Genomic DNA, 21,334 nt, shown 5'->3' on the forward strand with positions numbered 1-21,334 from the left:
TGTTCAAACGAGAAAGTGAAAATGTTTTATAAAATTATAAATAGGCATAGCCAAAAATCTTCTAAAGAAAGACAGGGACTATGGATCCATTTTAGTCCAGTTTCTTCATTCCTAAATGCATGATTTGACCCAAAATAAAGAATTAGATAAGTAAAATCAATTTTTTTTTTTTAAAGTCACAATGAGCAGTATCTTACATGGTTCAATCACACTGGTAAATGTCAACAATGATTATTTCAAAGGCTTAGGAATAATGAAGTTTCAAACAATTTTTCTAAGGTATGAATATTAAGATAAAAGCCACTAAAAAGCTCAGATATTGTGAAATAAGTTATATAAATGGGGTATATCACAAAGATATATTTATAAATATAAATTTACAAAACAAATAGAAGAATAGACATTTAGATAGTTTTAATGAAGCCACTTCCTTTATTGCAGTAACCTCTGTACAAAGCAGCAACTGCAATACTCAACGTTAAAACATTAGAAAAGCATTTGTGTGACAGTTATAGTACAGTATTATCAAAATATTACATTTTCAAACTTAGTAGATAAACATCCACCAGAGCTCAAATCTTTAAATTATTTCCATAGTCTTTAAAAATATGTCATGTCAGAAAGCATATAAAAAGAATGTAAAAGGAAACCTAAAATACAAATGAAATAATGTAACAAATAAATATTTGATTTAATTAACCATTAATCAGCTTAACACCACCATTCTCTCTAAACCCAATGAATATTTACCTATAGGAATAATGAACTGTCAAATGCCACTGCATATTTATTTCCAAGTTATCACCAATGATTAGAACGGAAAAAAATTGGCATTAAAATAATCAAATTCAGCATAAATAAAATAGACTAGAATAGCTTCAACGCTAGCTAGCATCTCTAAGAATTGTTGAAATTTATTAGAGTACTACAACAACCTTGAAAATTTTGACCTGGTGTCTAGTGGTAAGTGAAAGTAATGCATTTTTTTTAAAAGTGAAAAGCTTCTTACATTATTTCACAGACAATATTACCCTCCCCCCATTATGCATATTTAGATATATCTTATGTACTTTATACACATATGTATGATGCATGACATTTGGTTCCTGCAGTATAGATCACAATGATGGGTTCCTGAATGGGAAAAACTTAAAAAAAAAAAAAAATAAGTGTACCTGTGCACATTTCAAGATAGCAGCACTTAGTTCATGCCCTATTATCCATTTAAAAAGTTCAAACACGGTATTTTTTACTGAACAATATGACATTTCTACTGTCTTTCCCCCAAAACACTACAAAACCTGCAATAAATGGAACAATGCTGTGAGTTATAATGTAGAAAAAAAACCTGGAAAAACAATTACTTCATTTTAACACTCTGAATTCAAAATTGTTATCAGATCTCCACTTTTCTATTCATTTAGTTTATGCTCATGCAGCTAAAATACTGCACTATTGACAACAGTAGTGATTCTATAGATATCTATCAAGATTCATGAAAACCTGCATATATTCTTCACCACTGAAATTTATACCAACAAGCTCACTAAACAGTACTGTACGGGATGTGTTTTCCATTTCTCACTGAATGCTTAACTGTGTGAAGTTACATGCCCTTCAAATGATCACCTTTGTTCTCTGTGAACCCTGTATCTTTCAATCTAATTTTGAACTTATGTTTAATAAAACCAAAAAATGTTAGTCGAATGAATCTTGATCACTTTAAAATGCAAAAACCCAGCAACAAAAATGTCATTATATATACACACATGCATCTGTGTATGCATCTACACATACATACACACATACAGATGTGTAGACATATATCCCTTGAAATGTTTTTAGGAAATCCTTCCTTGAATAAAAAATGAAAAACTTCACATTAATAATTGTATATAAAGCTTTTAGTAACAGTACGTATGCACTGTCAAAATTGTACTAGTAGACTATGATGTCAAAACAGACATTCCAAAAGCACAAACTGGCAGTTTTTCTTAACACAAAAGTTTTAAAGTATTAAGAATGGATTAAATTCAAATGTTCAGAATAATCTGTTCAAACCTGAGTATATTAATTAAGACTAAGTGTACTTGACAATTGAATGAATTAAGCCTAAAAACATTTCACTAAGAAACCAGTGGTCCATTTAACCATTTGATGAAACATTAAATATTTTAATGATTTATAAAGGATGTGTATAGTGGAATTCCACATATTGTTTATTGAAATACTCTATTTAATGACATTGCTTTGTCTAATTTTCCTCAAGAAAAATCTTTTAGTATTTCTTAAAAGTCCCTAAAGATTTGAGGAAAACTATAAATTAGGACAGATGTCTCTTCTCACAGATACAAATGATTTTGAGGACTTTGCCTAAAGAATGTCAACAGGAGATTGTTCAGCATGGTATACAGAAGTACTGAACAAATCTTCAACCTTCCCCAAGACTTCAAATAAGAATACAAATAACAGCCAATTAGAGATTTTTAAAAAAAAGGTTTATTGGGTCTTTTTCCCCTAGATCTACATTTTATACATCCCATACAAACCAAACCTTGGGGTCACTTTTTGGTTACCATTTTTTTTGTTTTGTTTTTGCATTTTTCATTAACTTGCCCTAATTCTCACCTTTAGTATCTAACAGATACCTTTACAAAAGTAATAGAAAACATACAGTACTCAACACTAATTGGTCAATGGAAGAAGAAAAGCAGTGTCCATTTCATTTTAAGGTGGAAGAGACTAGAAACAAAAAGAACAGCTGAAGGCAAAATTTGACATTCTATAAATTTATAAAAGAGGATATATGGATGAAATTTGGTTAATTTCAGAAGGCACCTCAAGGCTAAAGGCTTTTTGTACTCCTTTCATCAATCACAAAATAACACACTTTTATTGCTATTCAAGTAGCAAAGAAAACATTACTCTCATGAACTTTAGTCCAACAACAAGGAATCATCATCATTCATTAAGATTGAAATACAGAACTGACTAAAACTGAAGTCTCCATACACATGTCAGTGGAGCAACTTCCTTCTGTGCTTTCAAATTAATGAAACAGTGAAAGAAAAGTCACAGTTCGCCATTGTGATGTTAATGTGTCATTGAAGATTTCAGTTACTTCACCAGGCACTCAAGTACCATCTGGAGGGCTTATCCACTGTACTGGGGCATTTAAGAATAGAAGGTAAGGACGCTCTGATGATTCCCACGGACTAAGAGAATTGGTGGTAGGTCTTTTGATAGAGCTTCTAACCATGCCATATAGAGAGCACTAGACACAGCACCTTTCCGTGCAACTGGGAGACTCCTGGTATCCAAAAGAGAAAAGAAATTAGGCAATGCATTTAAGTTGAGAAAAATAAAATGTAATAAAAATCATATATTGAGTCACTAGTAATAGTAACTAAGAAGTACAGTGGTTACACATTATTTTCGAGTGCAAATTTTAAACATTGGGGTAGCAAGGACTATACTCATATCACTATTCCCCTTTTTTCATGTTGGAAGAGAAGATTTTTAAAACTTCATAAGAATAGAAATGACTATTTCTATACACTGCAACATATTTGGTATCTAACATTAAACCTCCCCATTCCCTTCTTCAGTAAGGATAGAATTCTTCTAGGAGAAAGGGATGCTTCTACCTGAATTAAGAAAGCAGAAACTACACATGGATAAATGAGATTCAAATATAATTCTATGTATTAATTTTCAATTTTCAACTTCTCTCATCTTTCTGGGCTTTCATTTTTTATTTGTAGATAGTGGTAGTGGTAACCAGCTGCTCCATAGGGTGTTTTTCTCTAGATTTCTGTGTTTTAATGCATTCCATTACAGATATCTGATCATTAGCAGCAAAACTTGAAATTTTCCACTGTACTGTTTTTTATTAATCAAAGTAACAATCCTTTGGTATTACTTTATTTCATCATTTGCCATATTTTTGGAGGCCTGAGCTGGTTTTACCTGTTTAAGGACCCCAGTTCTATGATGGAGAAAATTTGGGTTCAAGTAATATCTAACTAATCTGATTTAGTGAATGAAAAGCCAAAGAACACCTATATTCAATGGAGTACAAAATGTCTGTATATAAAGTTTGTGTGTGGAAACTTAGGAGTACAGATTCAGACAGGAACCACTTTATAATTTGACCCCCTCCAAGATACCCCCCCCCCCCAAGATAATAATGGCATTGTTTCTGTAAGGATGTTGTCTGGGGTCCAAACTTTAAGATTTTTAAAAAAATTATTTTAAATACAGTCTACCCCCAACATGGGGTTTGAACTCATGACCCCAAGATCAAGATAAAGAGTTGGGTGTTCTAATTGACTGAGCCAGCCATGTGACCTGCACCTCACCCTGGGGTCCAAATTTTAACTTAAGGACCTTATCTTCCATATATGCTTAGTAGCTATGCTGTAGTATCCTTAAAGCCAAGGAATTTTTAAAAGGTGGGGAAAAGGATCGAGAAAAAATTCCAGAATAAACTATTATGATAAAGAATTACTTAGATTCATATAAGCTTAAGGTTAGAGTTTTTTCTTTCCTCCTACCTTAAATGATTTCTCCATATGCTTAAAGCAAAGTCTACTAACAAAAGTTTATTTTTTCTTCCTTATAACTGCTAAGTCATTACTAGGATTTATATGGGTATGTACTTCATATGGAAATTGATCCTAATTGCATTGTCATAAAATAAAGGCATAAGAAAATTTTAGTATAGACAGTACTTACATGACAATGATATTAGCTGTACTTGAATGTTCCTTTAATAATTCATTTAACCTGATCTGTCGATAGGTCTGAAATGAAACAGGACAAAGTCATTCCTGGACCAACTGAAAAGTGGAATCTAGTGTAGTTCATAGAACTATAAGTAAACAAAAAGAAACCAACATAATTTTGGCATAATAAAAATATTTATTCTTTAATTCACATACAGATCCAATTTAGAGGAGACTGAATTTTGGTTCCTCCCATAACAAGTGACAGTTTTTTGATACTTAGGTCTTATTTTTTAAAACATCAGTAGAAGGTTAAGGAACAGAAAGAAAGCAGAAAAGATAGAATACCTTGGTCTTATAAAGTTCAAGCTCATTGTCTGTTATTCGCCATGGTTCATCTTCTTTCATTTTATCTGCAATATCTTGTTCTTTGTCATCTTCATGAAGTCTGTACGGCTCAATCATTTCATCAAAAGCTACAATACTTAAAAAACAAAACAAAACCAGAAAGAATACTGACAATTAACCTCAGTTTGAATTCCTTTACACTAAGATCTTGAATGCTAACTTAGAACTTGAGAAGTTAGAGTTTTCCATCTATAATGCTCACCTCCATACCCTAATTTATAACCACCACTTTGGCAACTTATTCAGAAAACAGCAATCACTAGTTTCTCAAACTGCTAAGAAATTTATAACTGTATTCACAATAACAGAATTGCAATTTTAATTGCTAACACTGATGTCTCTGTATTTAACCCCTGCTCCAATGTCCAGCCCGCTCAATGTACATATATTTTCATCATCACAGTAGCTAAAATGATCCTTTGAGCAATACATCAAATTGTATTGCTCCTTTGCTCAAAGTATTCAAAAGCCTTCCTGGTTCAAGTAGCAGTGAATAAAAAGAGGATGAGGAGGAGGAGGAGGAGGAGGAGGAGGAGGAGGAGGAGTAGAAGAAAAGGTACTAGGATATTATGAAGAGAGGAGCAGGCATATCTAGAAGATTCAAGAAGATGCAGAACTAATCTCCAGATCCAAAATGACTTAATATGATAAAAGACAGAAAAAGAACAGCAACAACATTCTAATCCTCTGTGAATGTGAAAAATATTTTCCAGTATCAAGTCTCATACAAAGCTCCTGGTGTATATTATTTTATAAAATGAAACAAATCCTTCCCTGATAATAATAACCTTACAAAGTATGCTTTATTATCTATTTAAAATAAATTCTTTATATCAGCTTCATTATTTATTCAACATTTATTTGAAAATAATTAAAGTCATGCCTGGTAGTATAAATATGTTACTCATATAACATCCTCTGTGTATCATTTTCAGGTAGACTATTCCATGAGTATACATTTCTTTGACTCTTGAGAATTCTGAGTGCAACTATTATTATAGACAAATTCTTAATTCCCCTGTTTTAGTAATAAAGCAAAACAGTAAAAAGACATACATAACATGGAGTGGGATTGTGTGGTGGTAACGAATACAGGCATGAACAGTGGAAATTCAAAGAACCAGGGGGAATTTCTGTGGCATTAGCCTTTTCAGAAATCACTTGCAAAACAGTAATTGAATGAAACTGAAAATGGAAAGCCCTTTAGACTTACTTTGCTATCTGCTATAGGCATGCCAACTATCAGTGCCAGATTAAAAAAAAAGTTGACTTCACATGTAACTAACAAGCAGGCAATTAGTTGAAATTGAACGATCTGTTACTGGAATATCTGAGTAGGTCATCCATAAAAGGATCAGAAATCTATAAAGAGTAATTTATCTAACAACTTACTTTTCCTTCTTTGGTTTAGTGTTAATATCTCCTAAGACCATGATATCAGAGAAGTCTATCCGGAACTTACTAAGCAAAGTAGCCATCCTAAAACAAAAATGAATAACATTGAGATACATGAAAGCTGTAGATAAATATTTTTATTCTATTTCAGGCTGAATCAGTTTACCTGAAAAGCATGATTTATAGGAAAATTCTATCAGGTGCTAAACAAAGTCCATGTGAATTAATTTACATCGTACATTCAACTAAGTAGACATCTCAATTCCCTGAGTAAGAGACTCCTGTTATATTCTTTTACTTTCCCTGAATCTCTCCTTAGTCTCTTTCTTCTAATCTTTCCCTTAATCTCTTCCAATAACGGGTAGAACAAGACATTAATAATAAAAATTGATGTTAACTAGTTTTTAAATTTAATTTCTGTCACGAGAAGTGTGAGATATAAACCTTCAGTTACAGAATAAACAAGTCATGAGGATGAAAGGTACAGCACAGGGAAGATTGTCAAGGGTATTTTAATAATAGTGTATGGTGACAGATGGCAGCAACACCAGTGGTGAGCACAGCATAACGTACGGAAATACTGAATCACTATGTTGTACATCTGAAACTAATGTAACTCTGTATGTCAACTCTCCTTCACTAAAAACTTTTTTAGATAAATTATATTGGTTAGTATATGGGTTTCAGCAAAAACCAGTTAATATTTTAACTTTAATTATTTTTGGATTATTCTTCCATCCATGAAGAATGCCTATCTCAATGTCCAAACAGGACTTTTTAGGGCCAAACTAAAGCTGTAACAGATGGCAAATAAAGTTTACAGAATTTGTGAGGCAGGGACTGGGACAGACATGAAAAAGGAGCCTCAGTAAGCCTTTATTTTTCTGTAAAGAAATACCTTTCTGGAGGCATAGTTGGCAATGAAGCCTTGGTGGCAACAATAGTGAAGTAGAAACATACATATAGGAAAAGCAGTTAGCAAAACAGGATTCTATTTTTAATAAATTGAGTTTTCTAAATTAAGATATGAGAAAAGAGACAAGCTACAGTTTTAACTTTTTATTACTTTTATTTTTTTATTTTTAAAGATTTTATTTATTTTTTCACGTGAGACACAGAGAGAGAGAGAGGGGCAGAGACACAGGCAGAGGGAGAAGCAGGCTCCCCTGATGTGGGACTCGATCCCGGTTCTCCAGGATCATGCCTCAGGCTGAAGGCGCTAAACCGCTAAGCCACCAGGGCTGCCCCAGGTTTAACTTTTAAATTATTTCTTGCATACTTCACTATTTGCGATGAATCAACACCTAGTTGAATTCCAGTGTAAATCTGCCATGTGCCTGCTATGTGTCACAGGGCCCACAAAACTCAAATCTAAGACATTAAAATCAACATAAAACAAACCGCAGAACACAGTGAATGGTACCAAATATATTTTACTCAGGAAGGAAGGGTAACAACAAATGGGGAGACAAGGGTAAAAAAAAAAAAAAAGAAAAAAATCAGGGAAGGTGTTATGACAGTGATGCTGGACTGGAGAGGATGGAGTATTTTAACAGAGAAGGGAGCCAAGTGAAGAGCTATTTGTAGTAGAGATGAGGGTAGAGTAGGAAGGAGTACAAGTCTGAAATCACATGCATGTTTAGGACAGGTGCAGAATTGTAAAATGAAGTTAAGTACAAGTCATAGTTGGTATGGGTATGTAACAAAGCCCTTTATAAGTGGTAGAGGGAGCACAGACTTTTTATGATATGTAACAGAGAAGAAATTAAAAGTATTTTGGCAAAGGGATCCTATGATCAGAGATCTAGTTTCCAAACATGAACTCAGGAGCAGCATGTACAACATATGCTGAAAAGGTAAGAGATAAGACACAGGGTACTTAGTAAAGTGCTGAAGCCAGAACTAGAATGGTGACAGTATAGAGGAAATAAGACAATGGGTGACAAAGACATCCTGTGTTTCTGTTGTCTTCAAATCTACAAAATGTATCTCATATACGAATATGTAATTTTGGGGCACATCCCCTCTTCTTTTAAAAAAGGTGTTTAACATTTTGATGCTGTGAATTTTAATTATTTTTTTTTAATTTTTATTTATTTATGATAGTCACAGAGAGAGAGAGAAAGGCAGAGACACAGGCGGAGGAAGAAGCAGGCTCCATGCACCAGGAGCCTGATGTGGGATTCGATCCCGGGTCTCCAGGATCGCGCCCTGGGCCAAAGGCAGGCGCCAAACCGCTGCGCCACCCAGGGATCCCCAGATGCTGTAAATTTTAAATAATGACTTTCTAAAATGTCAAAATTTGAAAAAATAACAGGTATCTACAACTTAAATATGAAAACTAAATTAAAGAGCATTTTTTTTTAAGTAGAAAATTCAGCTTCAGTATGGAACAGGGCAACATAATTGACATCTTCTGGATTATCTCTTTTTCTATCATATATATAATGTAAATACACTGTAATAATGAAACATATATTGTAATAAGATAAATGTTCTTCAATTTAAATAGACTTACGCTCTCCGGTCATGGTCTATTCGATTTATTTTCCCACCAATGAATACTCTGATCTTACAGTCTTTCCACTTTTTCTTCGTAGTCAGAAGATAAGGTATCAATAAAGTCAAACCTGAATCATAAAAATACATAAAATTATTTACTAGATGCTAATTTCTCAATTAAAAACTTTTAATTCAATTTAATCTCTAAAAACATGTCCACTACAACTCAATATTACACAAAATTTTTCTTTCCATCCTTCCTTAATAGTTCAGTCACAAAGCCATGAGGTAGGCCTGAACAAAAAGAGCAAAGCCCAATAAAGTCAGGCTTTGCTTTGTGAAGTGGGGGACTCCTTGCAGAGTCAGGAGATCGATCTATCACATACAGGAGGAATGAGGAAATGAGAATATTCATTGAACCTAATGGGAGCCAAGTTTCTCACTGAAATGAGAAATACAAGAAGAAATACAAGAAGGACTGAGCCAAAGAGTGAATTGGAAGTGGTTTTCAGTCCATACCTACATGTATAAACATGTATAAACATTTCTCAGTACATTTTGAGAGAGCCTGGGAGCAGGGACACACTAATAGCAACAAGCATAGCTAATGCCATGATCATGGTTCCAAAATACTATTCTCCACTAAAAGCAGTCCAGGCTCCTTGGGTAGACAGTGACTCCATGGCTAGGGCAGGCAAAGTACAAATGAACACACCAATCAGCCTCCAGAGGATCTTGCTGGCCAAATATGGGAACAATATGAACATCTAAACAAATAATGAGAATGACAAATGGTCTCCCAATGAATACAATGGGAATCGATGAGTCTGCAAGGATAGAAATAATAAGACACTTCCTTACAATAAAATGCCAAGTAATAAATGAGGAAGAAATAACAGGACTGGAAAATCACCATTTGACAACTACAAACACACCACACTAACAGTAACAAACGGCAGAAATACCAACAGATGCTAAAGATGGTGGTAAAAGTTGCAGTAATGATAACACCAAGTACCTTCCCATCCCCTACTACGTGTAATTATACGAGAGGAAACAGTAATTTTTCATTTTAAAAATCTAGTAAAAACCACCTTTCTCAGTGGTCAAAGCTAACTTTACCAGTGGTGAGGCAAATCAACATCATGTGCCACCTGATGAGATTTAGACAGAAGAATAAGGCAACACTTCTGCGAGATTTCTACCAAAATTACATAACTTGAACAACTTCAAATCTAGTGACATTCTAAAAATGGTCAGTAATAATAATAGAAAAAGGGTCATGAGTTCAAGGAAGAACTGGGAAAATTCCAAAGTGAAGGACACTGAAGAAATAACAATTAAGGCTGACACCTGATTCTACAATCAATCCTGTTGCTCTGCAGAATGTTGGCAGAACTGGCAAGAGGGTCTATAGGTGAAGCATACATGCCATTTCTCAGTACTTTTCCCACAACTTCAGTATCTGTAAAATTGTTAAAAAGTGCATTTACAACCTTACCTCCATCATCAAAAAGCCACCAGACATCAATAGTATTCTTTCCTTGTTTTTTCTGAAACTGTGTACTAGCTTCAAGAAGCTTTTGGTCAGCTACATTTAAGGGGACAGCAGGGCCTTTGGATTCTAAAGGATTAAGCAGAAAAATCAGATGTAAGGGAAATAAATACTCAAGTCCTTTTTGCTGAATTCCTATAGTTTCCTAACCTTTGTGTATCTAAATATTTATAATGCAGACAGTTGTGTATGGAGTCCATCATAAGTGTTCAGGTGTTTAAAATTTAAATGTATTTTTAAAAATGGTTATAGATAAATAAATCTTTACAAGAGGTAAACTCATCCAAATTATCTTGCTTAATTTCTAATATTTTGAAGCATTCTGAGTGAAAGAATCATAAATACCCATGGTCATAACTGACTGCTAGATTTTAATTTTTGAGAAGCCATTTTAGGCTAACTGGACAAATTAAGTTTATGCCTCCTCCATAAACATATTTCTTTGTAATCTTATTCCTCAATAATTTAAAGATTAAAAAAATCTTAAACATAATGTTACCAGTAATATATAAGACAGAAGGAAGTGGAAGACAAATGAATACAATCTAACAATTATCACAGTGAAACCTCCAAGTCTAAAGAACACCCTCATCTTGACCTAACTTGTCCCCTTGGTATGTGATGCCCAAAGCTAAAGCCATATAACCACACATCTTTCTTTGAAGCACAGAAAGATGGTAGGAACTCCTTAGAAGGACATGACCTGCTGCAGATCTCAAGACCAAATATCAAGGGAGTTCCCATTTATATTCCCAAGAATAAAAAAAAAAAAAAAAAAAAAATCAGCACTGACTCTATGAGCAAGCAAATGACTATTATGAGACTCCTACACTAAATTCTTAAAAGAAGGAATCCATAGGCGGAAATCTGATCACTTCTGCAGGAGGTGTCATTCACTTCTCATGCTGCCATGATGCACGCAAACATGACGAATGATTTTGCATGATGACATAATATGGCTGCCAAACCACACTGCTCCGTAACTCTCACCTCTATCTCCTTCTCATAAAAGTCATGCACGGGGACATGACTGTGTATCTCCCAAACGCAGCAGGGCTGTGAGAAATATTGTAATTTTTGAAATGAAAAATATATTAGTATCAAAATTAAGGGCTTGGCTGGGTACAACTGATGGTAAAGAATGCAAGTGACACTGGCAAAGAGACCTATTTCAGTGTCTCTGCTCATCATCTAAACCATGCAGTTTAAATTTAAAAAAAAAAAAAAAAACTAGTATTAACATTCAGGGTTTGAATATTTCAGAAATGCTATGATAATGTAAAACAATTTGTCTTTGATATACTACCTTTCTCTGGGATGATTTAACTTTTTGGGGTTAACTAAAGTTGATCTTTTTCTAATCTGCATTCAACAAATAACTGTAACATCACCTTGCCACGGAAATAAAAACTAAGGTAAAAAAAATAAAATAGCAGAGTTGGAGTTAAAGAGTTAACAATATGAAAAAGGGGATTAAAATAAAATGATGAAAAATGCCTGCCTTTTTTCAACAGTGGTTGAGTTGGAGTCTTGCCATCCTCTTCCTCATCTAGATTATGTTTAAAAAACACAAAATATAAGTTAATTGCCTTTATATTAATAAAATAATGAAAATGTAAATAGAGCACATTTATAAACAAAGCACAGTACAAAGAGACAGTCTGTGAAAAATAATCAAGACTGAAGATAGATATTTGCTACACTGAGTGTGGAGGATTTTTAAAATCAAACATAGTTTTAGACCCCCTTCAAGAGGGCCACTGATTAACATTCCACCCTTAAATTTTATTCCTGTAAAACTGATAAAAACTTTAGTAGGATTTTTAAACTTTTAAATTTTCATACTTGAAATTGGTTGAAAAGTTTCTGAATGGCTTATAGAAGAGAAATATGACATTAAAACCTGACATTGCAGATAATACATATAGTTTAAACAGTGCCACTGCATCACTGTGCCAATGACTGAAAAGTAATTTTAGAAACATAATGGACATTTGGTATTGGTAAAAATTAATCACTTGAAATAATAGGGAATTTAATTAGAGACAGTCTTTTGGTTTATATAAAATACCAGGTTATACAGGTCTACACAAATTTATATATATATGTATATATATACACATATATATACATATATATAAAATATAAGCATATATATTTGTTTATGCATGTACATATGTATGTATGCCTGTACTGGTCCATCTATATTTAAATATTTGTACGTATTTTCTTGGGGTTACCAGTTTTCCTTCCTGGTTTCAGTTTTTTGATTCAGATAAACTTCTAGTAGTTGTCTGATGCACATACAACTCCCTACTTGGACAGGAAAGAGTACACTGCTCTTGAGTCAGTGGCTCCCAGGATTCCAGTATTACCTTTAACTCTTTTTTTCTGGCTGTATGAGCTTGAACTAGTTAACTCCTTTCTTTCCTCATTAGAAAAAAGGGTGAACAATAGATACCTACCTCTTAGGATCGTTATGCTTCAAGACTTAAAGCACTTAGCTCAGTGCCTAGCACAAAGTAAGTATTCAGAGGGTGCTCTTTTTGTCTCCTTGCATTCTGTGTGCCACAATAACCAAGACAGACATACCAAACATCTATGATTATGTAATAACTACACAAGAATGTTTATAATATTCTGAAGACTTTCCACATTGTATAAACTTTTCTATAGTTTCTATGCTAATTTTGGAAAAAAAAACTGGCTAGAGAGAAAATAAACAAAATAAAATTAACGCTATTTTTGAATACTAATTTCTTATGCCTGTGATGGAACAAGAAACATTTCAATGATTACATTTGATTTTATAGGATTAAATATTATTGTTCCTATAAAGTAGGTATTTGATACTATCTGTCTTTAATGATAGCAAAAATATACGGGCACACTGTGTATTCTTTGCAGAGCTCAAAAAATGTCAAGGAAATCCTGACACATAAAAATGACTTGCACTAAGGTATTTAAAGGTATTAAAGGTGTTTACATTTTTATAATAAAAAGGTGAGTAGTTTCCCATTCTGTAAAAATAATGACTTCACAAGATTGTGACATGCAGTAATGAGGTAACATATGGATAACACCTACTGCAACGTGGGAGGCACAGAGCAGATACTTGATGATTACTACTACTTAGCTTCCCATCATAGTTTTACCTATCAATTCCTAACAGATTCTGTAAAGAAAGGATCTGCTTTAGGAAAAAGAAAATGGCAGTAAAAATAAAAAGGATGAAATGAAAGTATGTGTACCATAAACTAAAAATAAATGCAGGAATATAAGAACAGTTACCAAATCTTTTAAAGAGTTTTGAGATGAAAAAGGAAAAAAAAATATAATCAATACAGCAAAGAACTTAAAGGGGAAATGGGTATCAACTAAGGCCTCAACTACCACTACTCTAAGCATACAAGTTAAGAAAGGAAAGAAATAAAAAGCAACAGCAACGCTTCTGCATAATCTGGAAAAGATCAATTTCATAAGACAAGATTTGTCCACAGTAATCAATTTCAGAAAAAGAATGGTTAATTCTTCGATAGGAATCAAAAAAGTATGATATGGTTTGATGATTTACAGTGCAGATTTTTCTTGTTGCGTGCCAGCTGGGGCTAGGACAGATGGAGATACTGGACTGAACAGAGGTAGGAGAGTGAGGGTGGGAGAGTAAGATTTGGAAGTCATCCCTCTTTGCATTTTATAACCATGACATAGATATATGGATGAAATTATCTGGAAGCCTCATGAAATTTGGAAACCTTTGTGTGGCCTAAACCACAAGAGCCACCAGGGATAATATGTCTGCAGTTACGGCCAAACAGTTTAGTAACCAAATACCAACAGCTCATTCCTTCAGAAAGACTAAAATTGCATTTGATTTTTTATTACATGATTTTACCTCAAGAACTCCAGGTGCAGTAGAGGTAAAAACTATTCTGAATATCTCAGCACATAAATAAAATCCCTGGTATTTAAATATCTTGACTTATAGAAAAATTAGGTAGATTAATTTTATCAATTTCATCCCTTTCAGCATTAACTTATACTCTATCACAGACTCTCAAATTACCATGTTTCTTTCCAAGTTCAGATTTAACTTATGCTTCCAATTAAATTGTTCAAAGTACAAATAAAAACATACAAGAACATATGAGTATATAACTGTCATGTTTTCTGTTCTACAATCTAGTTCAATACCTGAAAAACAACCAGTCATTTTATAGCCAGCCATTTTACCTAATCAACTAGAAATGAGCAGTACAAATTTGAGAAGGGATTACTTAATAAGACATATTATATAATAAAAACCATTTCTCCCCCAAATTAAACATTACCATGAATAACATCTCGTTTGAATAAAAATTACCTTTGTGTTTAACAGATTTTTCATCAGATGGTTTCGAAGTATCTAAATCTGATTTTTTACTATACTCCATACTTAGTACCACATCCTTGACACCAGGAGATTTCTCTTGTGAGGATAATAATTCTTCTATGGACATGAAAATAAACAAAATATGATCTCAACATTGTTTTAATCATTAATGAAAGCACTACAGTATATTAATTGACAATTCACACCAAAGTTTACTATGAAATAATAAGTTTACAATAAATGATTTCTTATGTTAACCTTTGTGATCATCTGTTTTGAAAGGACTATTCACTCAAATATCTGGAGTCACAGCCAACCATCAGATGTTTGAAGCAGGTGCTGGGGAATTCATAAGGAGTGAGATTCAAGGAACATTAAAAATGTGGCAGACCAAAGACTGATATATAAAATGTGAATGAACTCTAACCTCAAAGTCATTTACACGTAAAAATTGTAAAATGTGACTAATGTTCACATACATAATGTTCACATAAGATGACAGACAACAATGAAAAATTATACTCCTGACTATAGAGCTGAAACCAGGAGATAAGCTCATGGTAAAAGTATCAGTTCTTCATTTTTATTTTAATTTTTCTTTAAAGATTTTATTTGAGAGAGAGCAAGCACAAGTAGGGGGAGGGGCAGAGGGAGAGAATCTTTAAGCAGGCTCTCCACTGAGTATGGAGCCCAATGTGGGGTTCGATGTCAGGACTTTGAGGTCATGACCTGAGGCAAAGGCAGACACTCCAACTGAGCCACCCAGGCACCCCCATTTCTTCATTTTTAAAGCACTTTTCCCATTTTCTATCTGTTGGGAAGAAGTTAGTGAAAAGTTAACTTCTACCATAAAAATACACATCACAAGGACATATGAAAATGGACCATGGACACATAATCCTCATCAGTGATTTGTGTGTATGATAAGAAAGAACAAGAGGAACTACATGACCAGAGGTACCAACACTGTGCTAAGAACTTCAAAAGCTATGTCTTTACAACAACCCTTATGAAATAACTACAATTTGGGTTTTCTTTTTTAAGTTTAAGTAGTCTCTACATATAAGCGGGGCTCAAACTCATGACCCCAAGATCAAGCACTGTATACCCTTCAGACTGAGTCAGCCAGGCACCCCAGTGATCATGTTTGAAGAGATGAGGAAACAGAAGCTTGGAAGTCGGCAGATGTGCCCAGGCTACAGGACTATTGTACTAAGAGAAAAAGCTAGGATTTTTCAAAGGAGATCTGACTCCAAAGGCTGAGCTCTTAATCCTGTGCTGAACCAAATTCCTGCCTCCAAATCCTGATGATGAATAAACAAGACCTTCCAAACAATTTTCATAATGATTATAAACACACGAAAATTATTTTCTTAAAGTTCTGATCAATTGAAATCTCAGTAAATTACAGAATTATATATAATTTACTAGTCAAACTGTGATACTTTTGAGAGTAAAAGGGAACACTACTAATTATGCAGTGTTAACAGGTACCCTAAACCTCAATCACTGGTAGCACAAGAGAACTGAAACAGTGTTTTGCAAGGCCTACTCCAGAGGAAGAAAATGCATTTTCAGCAAGCCATACTTTTGTGTTACATGGATAAAGACCTCAAAGCATTCCTTTCAAAACTGCACAATACCCTTAAAATGGTGGGAGGAGGGGGAGGATTACAACTGTTTAAATACATAAACAGATGACAAAAGTTCATGATGGGCTTCTCAGCTATTTAGGCTTAGCTATTTTTGATGATTTAGTTAATTAATTGATAAGGGTAAAATATTAGGTATGCAATTTTCTTAAGCTTATATTTGTTAAACTACTAGGAAATCATTAGAGGGTATGGAATTTTCAACAGTTTTTATTAAGGTAGGCAGAAGTAACCAGTATACCTTAATTAGATTTTAAGCTTCATCTAAAAACATTTTTTAAAATGCTTTAAAAATCACATAGTCGGAGAAGAGATTAGTGAGTGTCAGGGGTTAGTGACAAGGGATAAAGAGTATGGTGGGGGCATAAAGGGGTAGCACAGGGAGAACTTTGTGGAGATGGAACAATTCTGTATCTTGATCATGGTGCTAATTACATGAATCCACCACATATGTGATATATGGCACAGAACTATACACATGTTCATGCATACATGTACACACCAGTGTAGGGAAAACTGGTGAGATCTGAATTAGGAAGGTAGATTGTTCCAATTTACCTGTGGTTATGACATAACCTGTGGTTATGACAAAAAATAACAGATACGCAAGATATTACCACTGGGAGAAATGGATGAAGGGTAGGTACATGGGACCTGTCTGTGATTTCTTTTGTAACTTCTTATGAATCTATAATTATTTCAAAATGAAAAAAAATGATTCATAATTCATTAGGTCTTATTTCAAGACAGAATAAATGATATCACCAAGTTTAGTTTTTCATTATTAGTGTAATTCTGTGTGAAAAAGTAAGACTTTCACGAACATGAAAATGTCTGATGATTTAGCAGTCATTAACATTTTATCCTCTATTTTATTTATCATCTGTTTTTACAAATTTGGCCAATCTAAAACCATAACTAATGCTTCTTTTTCTTAAATTTATGATTTATTTATTTTTTTAATTTTTAAATTTTTAAAAAGATTTTATTTATTTATTCATGAGAGACAGAGAGAGAGAGAGAGAGAGAGGCAGAGACACAGGCAGAGGGAGAAGCAGGATCCACACAGGGAGCTCAACGCGGGACTTGATCCCGGGACTCCAGGATCACGCCCTGGGCCGAAGGCAGGCACTAAACCACTGAGCCACCCAGGGATCCCCCTAAACTTAGGATTTAGATTGAATTTTATTCTCTTTATTAACAATCACCAGCCATCATCCAGGCTGGTACATACTAGTGGAGCCAAATAGATCTGATCTTCACATGCTATACAGTAAGTACATGACCTAGAACAGATGGTGAATGTTAAAGTTGAAGAATTTGTGAGAAGGACATACAATTTTCTAACAAAGTCACTTCTATTTTTAAAGTAAAAAACTTATTCAATCAAGATTTACCTTGTCCTTGAAGATGAGATATATCCAGACCCTCTTTTAAGCGGATAACCACTACTCCATATTGTATGTCAAAGGCGTCACTATAAGAGGGGGAAAAAAAAATCAAAATCACAAAAATTTTTATGTCCTCCTCTACAAAATGATGGCAATAAGAGATGACTTCTCTTTCAGCTTTAAATGTCTAGTTTTTAAAATATGCTTTTAAAGATACAGTGAGGCCCATATGATGTCAGTTTCCAATTTTATACCATTCCCTTTCCTTTTTTCTGTAATACACTCTTAAAAACCACTTACGTGTAGATCTTTATAGTACTGATACTCTACTTATATCAGCCATTTAAAGCAATGCCTGTACTAATATGCTATCAGAAACAAACTAAAATTATAGAAAAATAACATAGTTCTCCTACCATATTGTATTTAGGCTTATACCTTTAAAGCCAAGATAAACACATGAAGACAAAGAAAACAGATCCTACTGAGAATGGGAATGGGCTAGAGAGTATAAAGGGATCTCTTCTGAAAGAAGCCAGTGTATTTTTAAGTAATTCTTACATTTTACAAAAACAGTTTTAAAAGTAGTCTAAAGAATTTATATGCATTTGCAGGCATGTATTCGTATGTCCTTTCAACTTTTTAAAACACAAATGGCAGTATCCTATAACACAAAATACATTAAAACCTTAAAGACAACTCTAAAACCACACTTCAACACTGCAAATTTTGTTGAGACCTGAATCATGCAGATTCTTCTCAAATCTACTGAGAGATTACAAATTCCTAAACTTAGATTGTTCCCCAGGGTGGAACAGGCTTAACTTTTATCTTTCGTTATCATTTTTAATTATATAAGCAAAGAATATTCATTATATACAAAAAAGTGACATATAACCTACAGTTATATATAACAAAAAGAAAAGGCTAAAAGCCAAAGAAAATCAAATTTTGATTCCTCATGATGTACAGAAGATCACAGATCATTGTAAAAGGTCTTTTCTTGGAGTTTTTTTAAAATCATGGGGAGACAATTTTGGCCTCATTCCTATAATGAATTAATATTTAAAGACACTCATTAGAAAAAGAAATTAATGGATGAAACAAATACATTCACAAAAATAAATTAGAACATTAAGAGACTAAAATCAGAAAGAGAAAAAAAAAAGTAACAAAAAATAAATAAAAAGAATTCACTAAACAATCCATACAAGGGCCCATAATAATTTACCTCAGCCATTTTGAAAGACGTAACACTAGAGAAGAGTGGTGTAAGTATTTTAAAAATAGTTAATAAATCATAAGTGATTTAAAATCAATTCGATTACAGAAAAACCAGGGAATATAGCTTCCTGAGTTTACTTTGGATTAAAATAGTTAAATGTTTTTGCTATCAACTACAGGAATTTCTATAAGCTATATAATTCTCTAAGCTATAAAAATTAATTTAGAGTTTCAGACCCTACAAGCTGTAACTAGGCACAGTAAATAAAGTAAACCTCAATTGCTCAAAATATTTATAATCACAACCAAAACCAAGTGTCACAAGATAAAAGGACTGCTTTAAAACTGCCATCAATCTCTATGGCCCTGCCACGCAGAGAGCAGCATTTTACCTATCTTTTAATTGCCTGCTCTACAATACTTACAGGAATGCTTGACTCTCAGAGCAAACATTCACTTCAGTTTCTACAAGGTCAGAGCCAGAAAGACTCCTTTCTTTCAGCATTCCCATATGAGCAACAACAACTGTGTAAGAATTATTTGCAAAACGTCACTTTTTCTATTTTTTAAGATAATTATTCCACCTCATTGGTCTTGCATCTTGAGAAAAAAAAAAAAAAAGCATAGTCCATGGAGGAGGGCCCACATGACCTAATCTTTCTTTCACACTGTCCTTCCTTTCCTAATCCTCATATATACAAGAGTACACATGACAGAATTAGAAATTAAGGATGAAATCATGCTTACAAAAAAGTAATAATCCCAAAGTTAAAGAGCAGCCACAGCACCTGAAGAACCAGCGGAGCTTTAATTTTACTAAAAGCATTTAAGAATTACTCGGGAGAACTTATTCATCATATATACTTTACTAATCAATATAAGGAGATGTTTTAAAGGGTAAAGTATGACATCTGGTTATTCCTTCAAAGTTATTTCAAGGTAGCTATGAAAATAAAACTATCCTATGGGATAGGTAAGTATATATGGTTCCAACAGGAGTTCCAGTAAGGGAAATAACTCTAGTGAGTTAAAGGTAATCAGATCAAACTTCAGAGAAATAAGATTTGAATCTGGTCATAAGGGCTTCCTTGCCAAATATATATATATTTTTAAAAGGGCAACTATTTGTATATAAAGAAGGAATACTTTATTTTTTTATTTTTTTTATTTATTTTTTTTTTTTAAGAAGGAATACTTTATAAGAACAAATGAATAGTTCTATTTCATCAGCAGCTGGAAGAAGAAAAAACAATTATTCAATCAAGAATGGTGGTGTGGAGCCTCTGGCTGGCTCAGTGGGTAGAACATGTGGCTCTTGATATTAGGGTTATAAGTGGGATCCTGCGTAGGTGGAGAGATTTCTTAATTTAGAAGGAAAAAAAAAAGTAATGGTATGATGGCCTCTTAACTATCAAGAACAGAGAGTTACCAGAGGTGAGTTCCTGGAGGGATAGGAGAAAAGAGGTGATGGGATAAAGGAATACACTTATCATGATAAGAACTAATATACAGAATTATTGAATTACCATACTGTATACCTGAAACTAATATAACACTGCATGTTAACTATATTGGAATTAAAATTAAAAACTATGGTAATGTGAAAGGGAAACTTTATCCTTTATAAAAAACAGTATGAAAGAGATAAAGGGATCTGTTAAGCAAATCCCAGAATACCAGGAAAAGGAAGTACTTCAAAATTAAGGAAATGTGGCAAAAATAAGAAGTTTTATTCTCTTTATTAAATAACTGAGTTCCAAAAAGCATTTGTGGTGGATGAAACAAATACATTCACAAAAATAAATTAGAACATTAAGAGACTAAAATCAGAAAGAGAAAAAAAAAAGTAACAAAAAATAAATAAAAAGAATTCACTAAACAATCCATACAAGGGCAGGTGAAGTCATGTAAACCAACACTAAGCTCTGATATTCATTTGAACTACTACTAGGAAGTGAATAGCAGACTCAACAACTTACACTGAAGAGGGCTAAAAAGCAAAGTATTTAAGTACATTAAAAAAAGAAAAAGGAAATGTAAATGACCTAACGCATCAATCAAACATAACTGCAAAATCAATTTCAGAGGAGAGCAAACCAAAACCTGAG

At 33.4% G+C, this 21,334-nt stretch overlaps 1 protein-coding gene across 2 annotated transcripts in view; it reads right to left on the minus strand.

The window, feature by feature from the left end:
- Positions 1–409: 409 nt before the first annotated feature.
- Positions 410–21,334, minus strand: part of SLC12A2 (solute carrier family 12 member 2) — a 111,046-nt gene continuing 90,121 nt past the window's right edge. The window contains exons 19-27 of one of the 2 annotated variants that reach the window (XM_025994980.2): positions 18,009–18,088; positions 14,951–15,076; positions 12,089–12,136; positions 10,534–10,656; positions 9,049–9,160; positions 6,528–6,614; positions 5,076–5,211; positions 4,738–4,805; positions 410–3,310 (exon numbers count right to left, since the gene is read on the minus strand). In XM_025994980.2, coding sequence (XP_025850765.2) covers positions 3,175–3,310; positions 4,738–4,805; positions 5,076–5,211; positions 6,528–6,614; positions 9,049–9,160; positions 10,534–10,656; positions 12,089–12,136; positions 14,951–15,076; positions 18,009–18,088 — 916 coding nt within the window. In that variant the 3' untranslated portion in view covers positions 410–3,174. The remainder of the gene's footprint in view (positions 3,311–4,737; positions 4,806–5,075; positions 5,212–6,527; positions 6,615–9,048; positions 9,161–10,533; positions 10,657–12,088; positions 12,137–14,950; positions 15,077–18,008; positions 18,089–21,334) is intronic. The other variant, XM_072728646.1, reaches the window with a different exon arrangement.

This window comes from Vulpes vulpes, chromosome 12, assembly GCF_048418805.1.
Source record: "Vulpes vulpes isolate BD-2025 chromosome 12, VulVul3, whole genome shotgun sequence".
Classification (NCBI taxonomy): Eukaryota; Metazoa; Chordata; class Mammalia; order Carnivora; family Canidae; genus Vulpes; species Vulpes vulpes.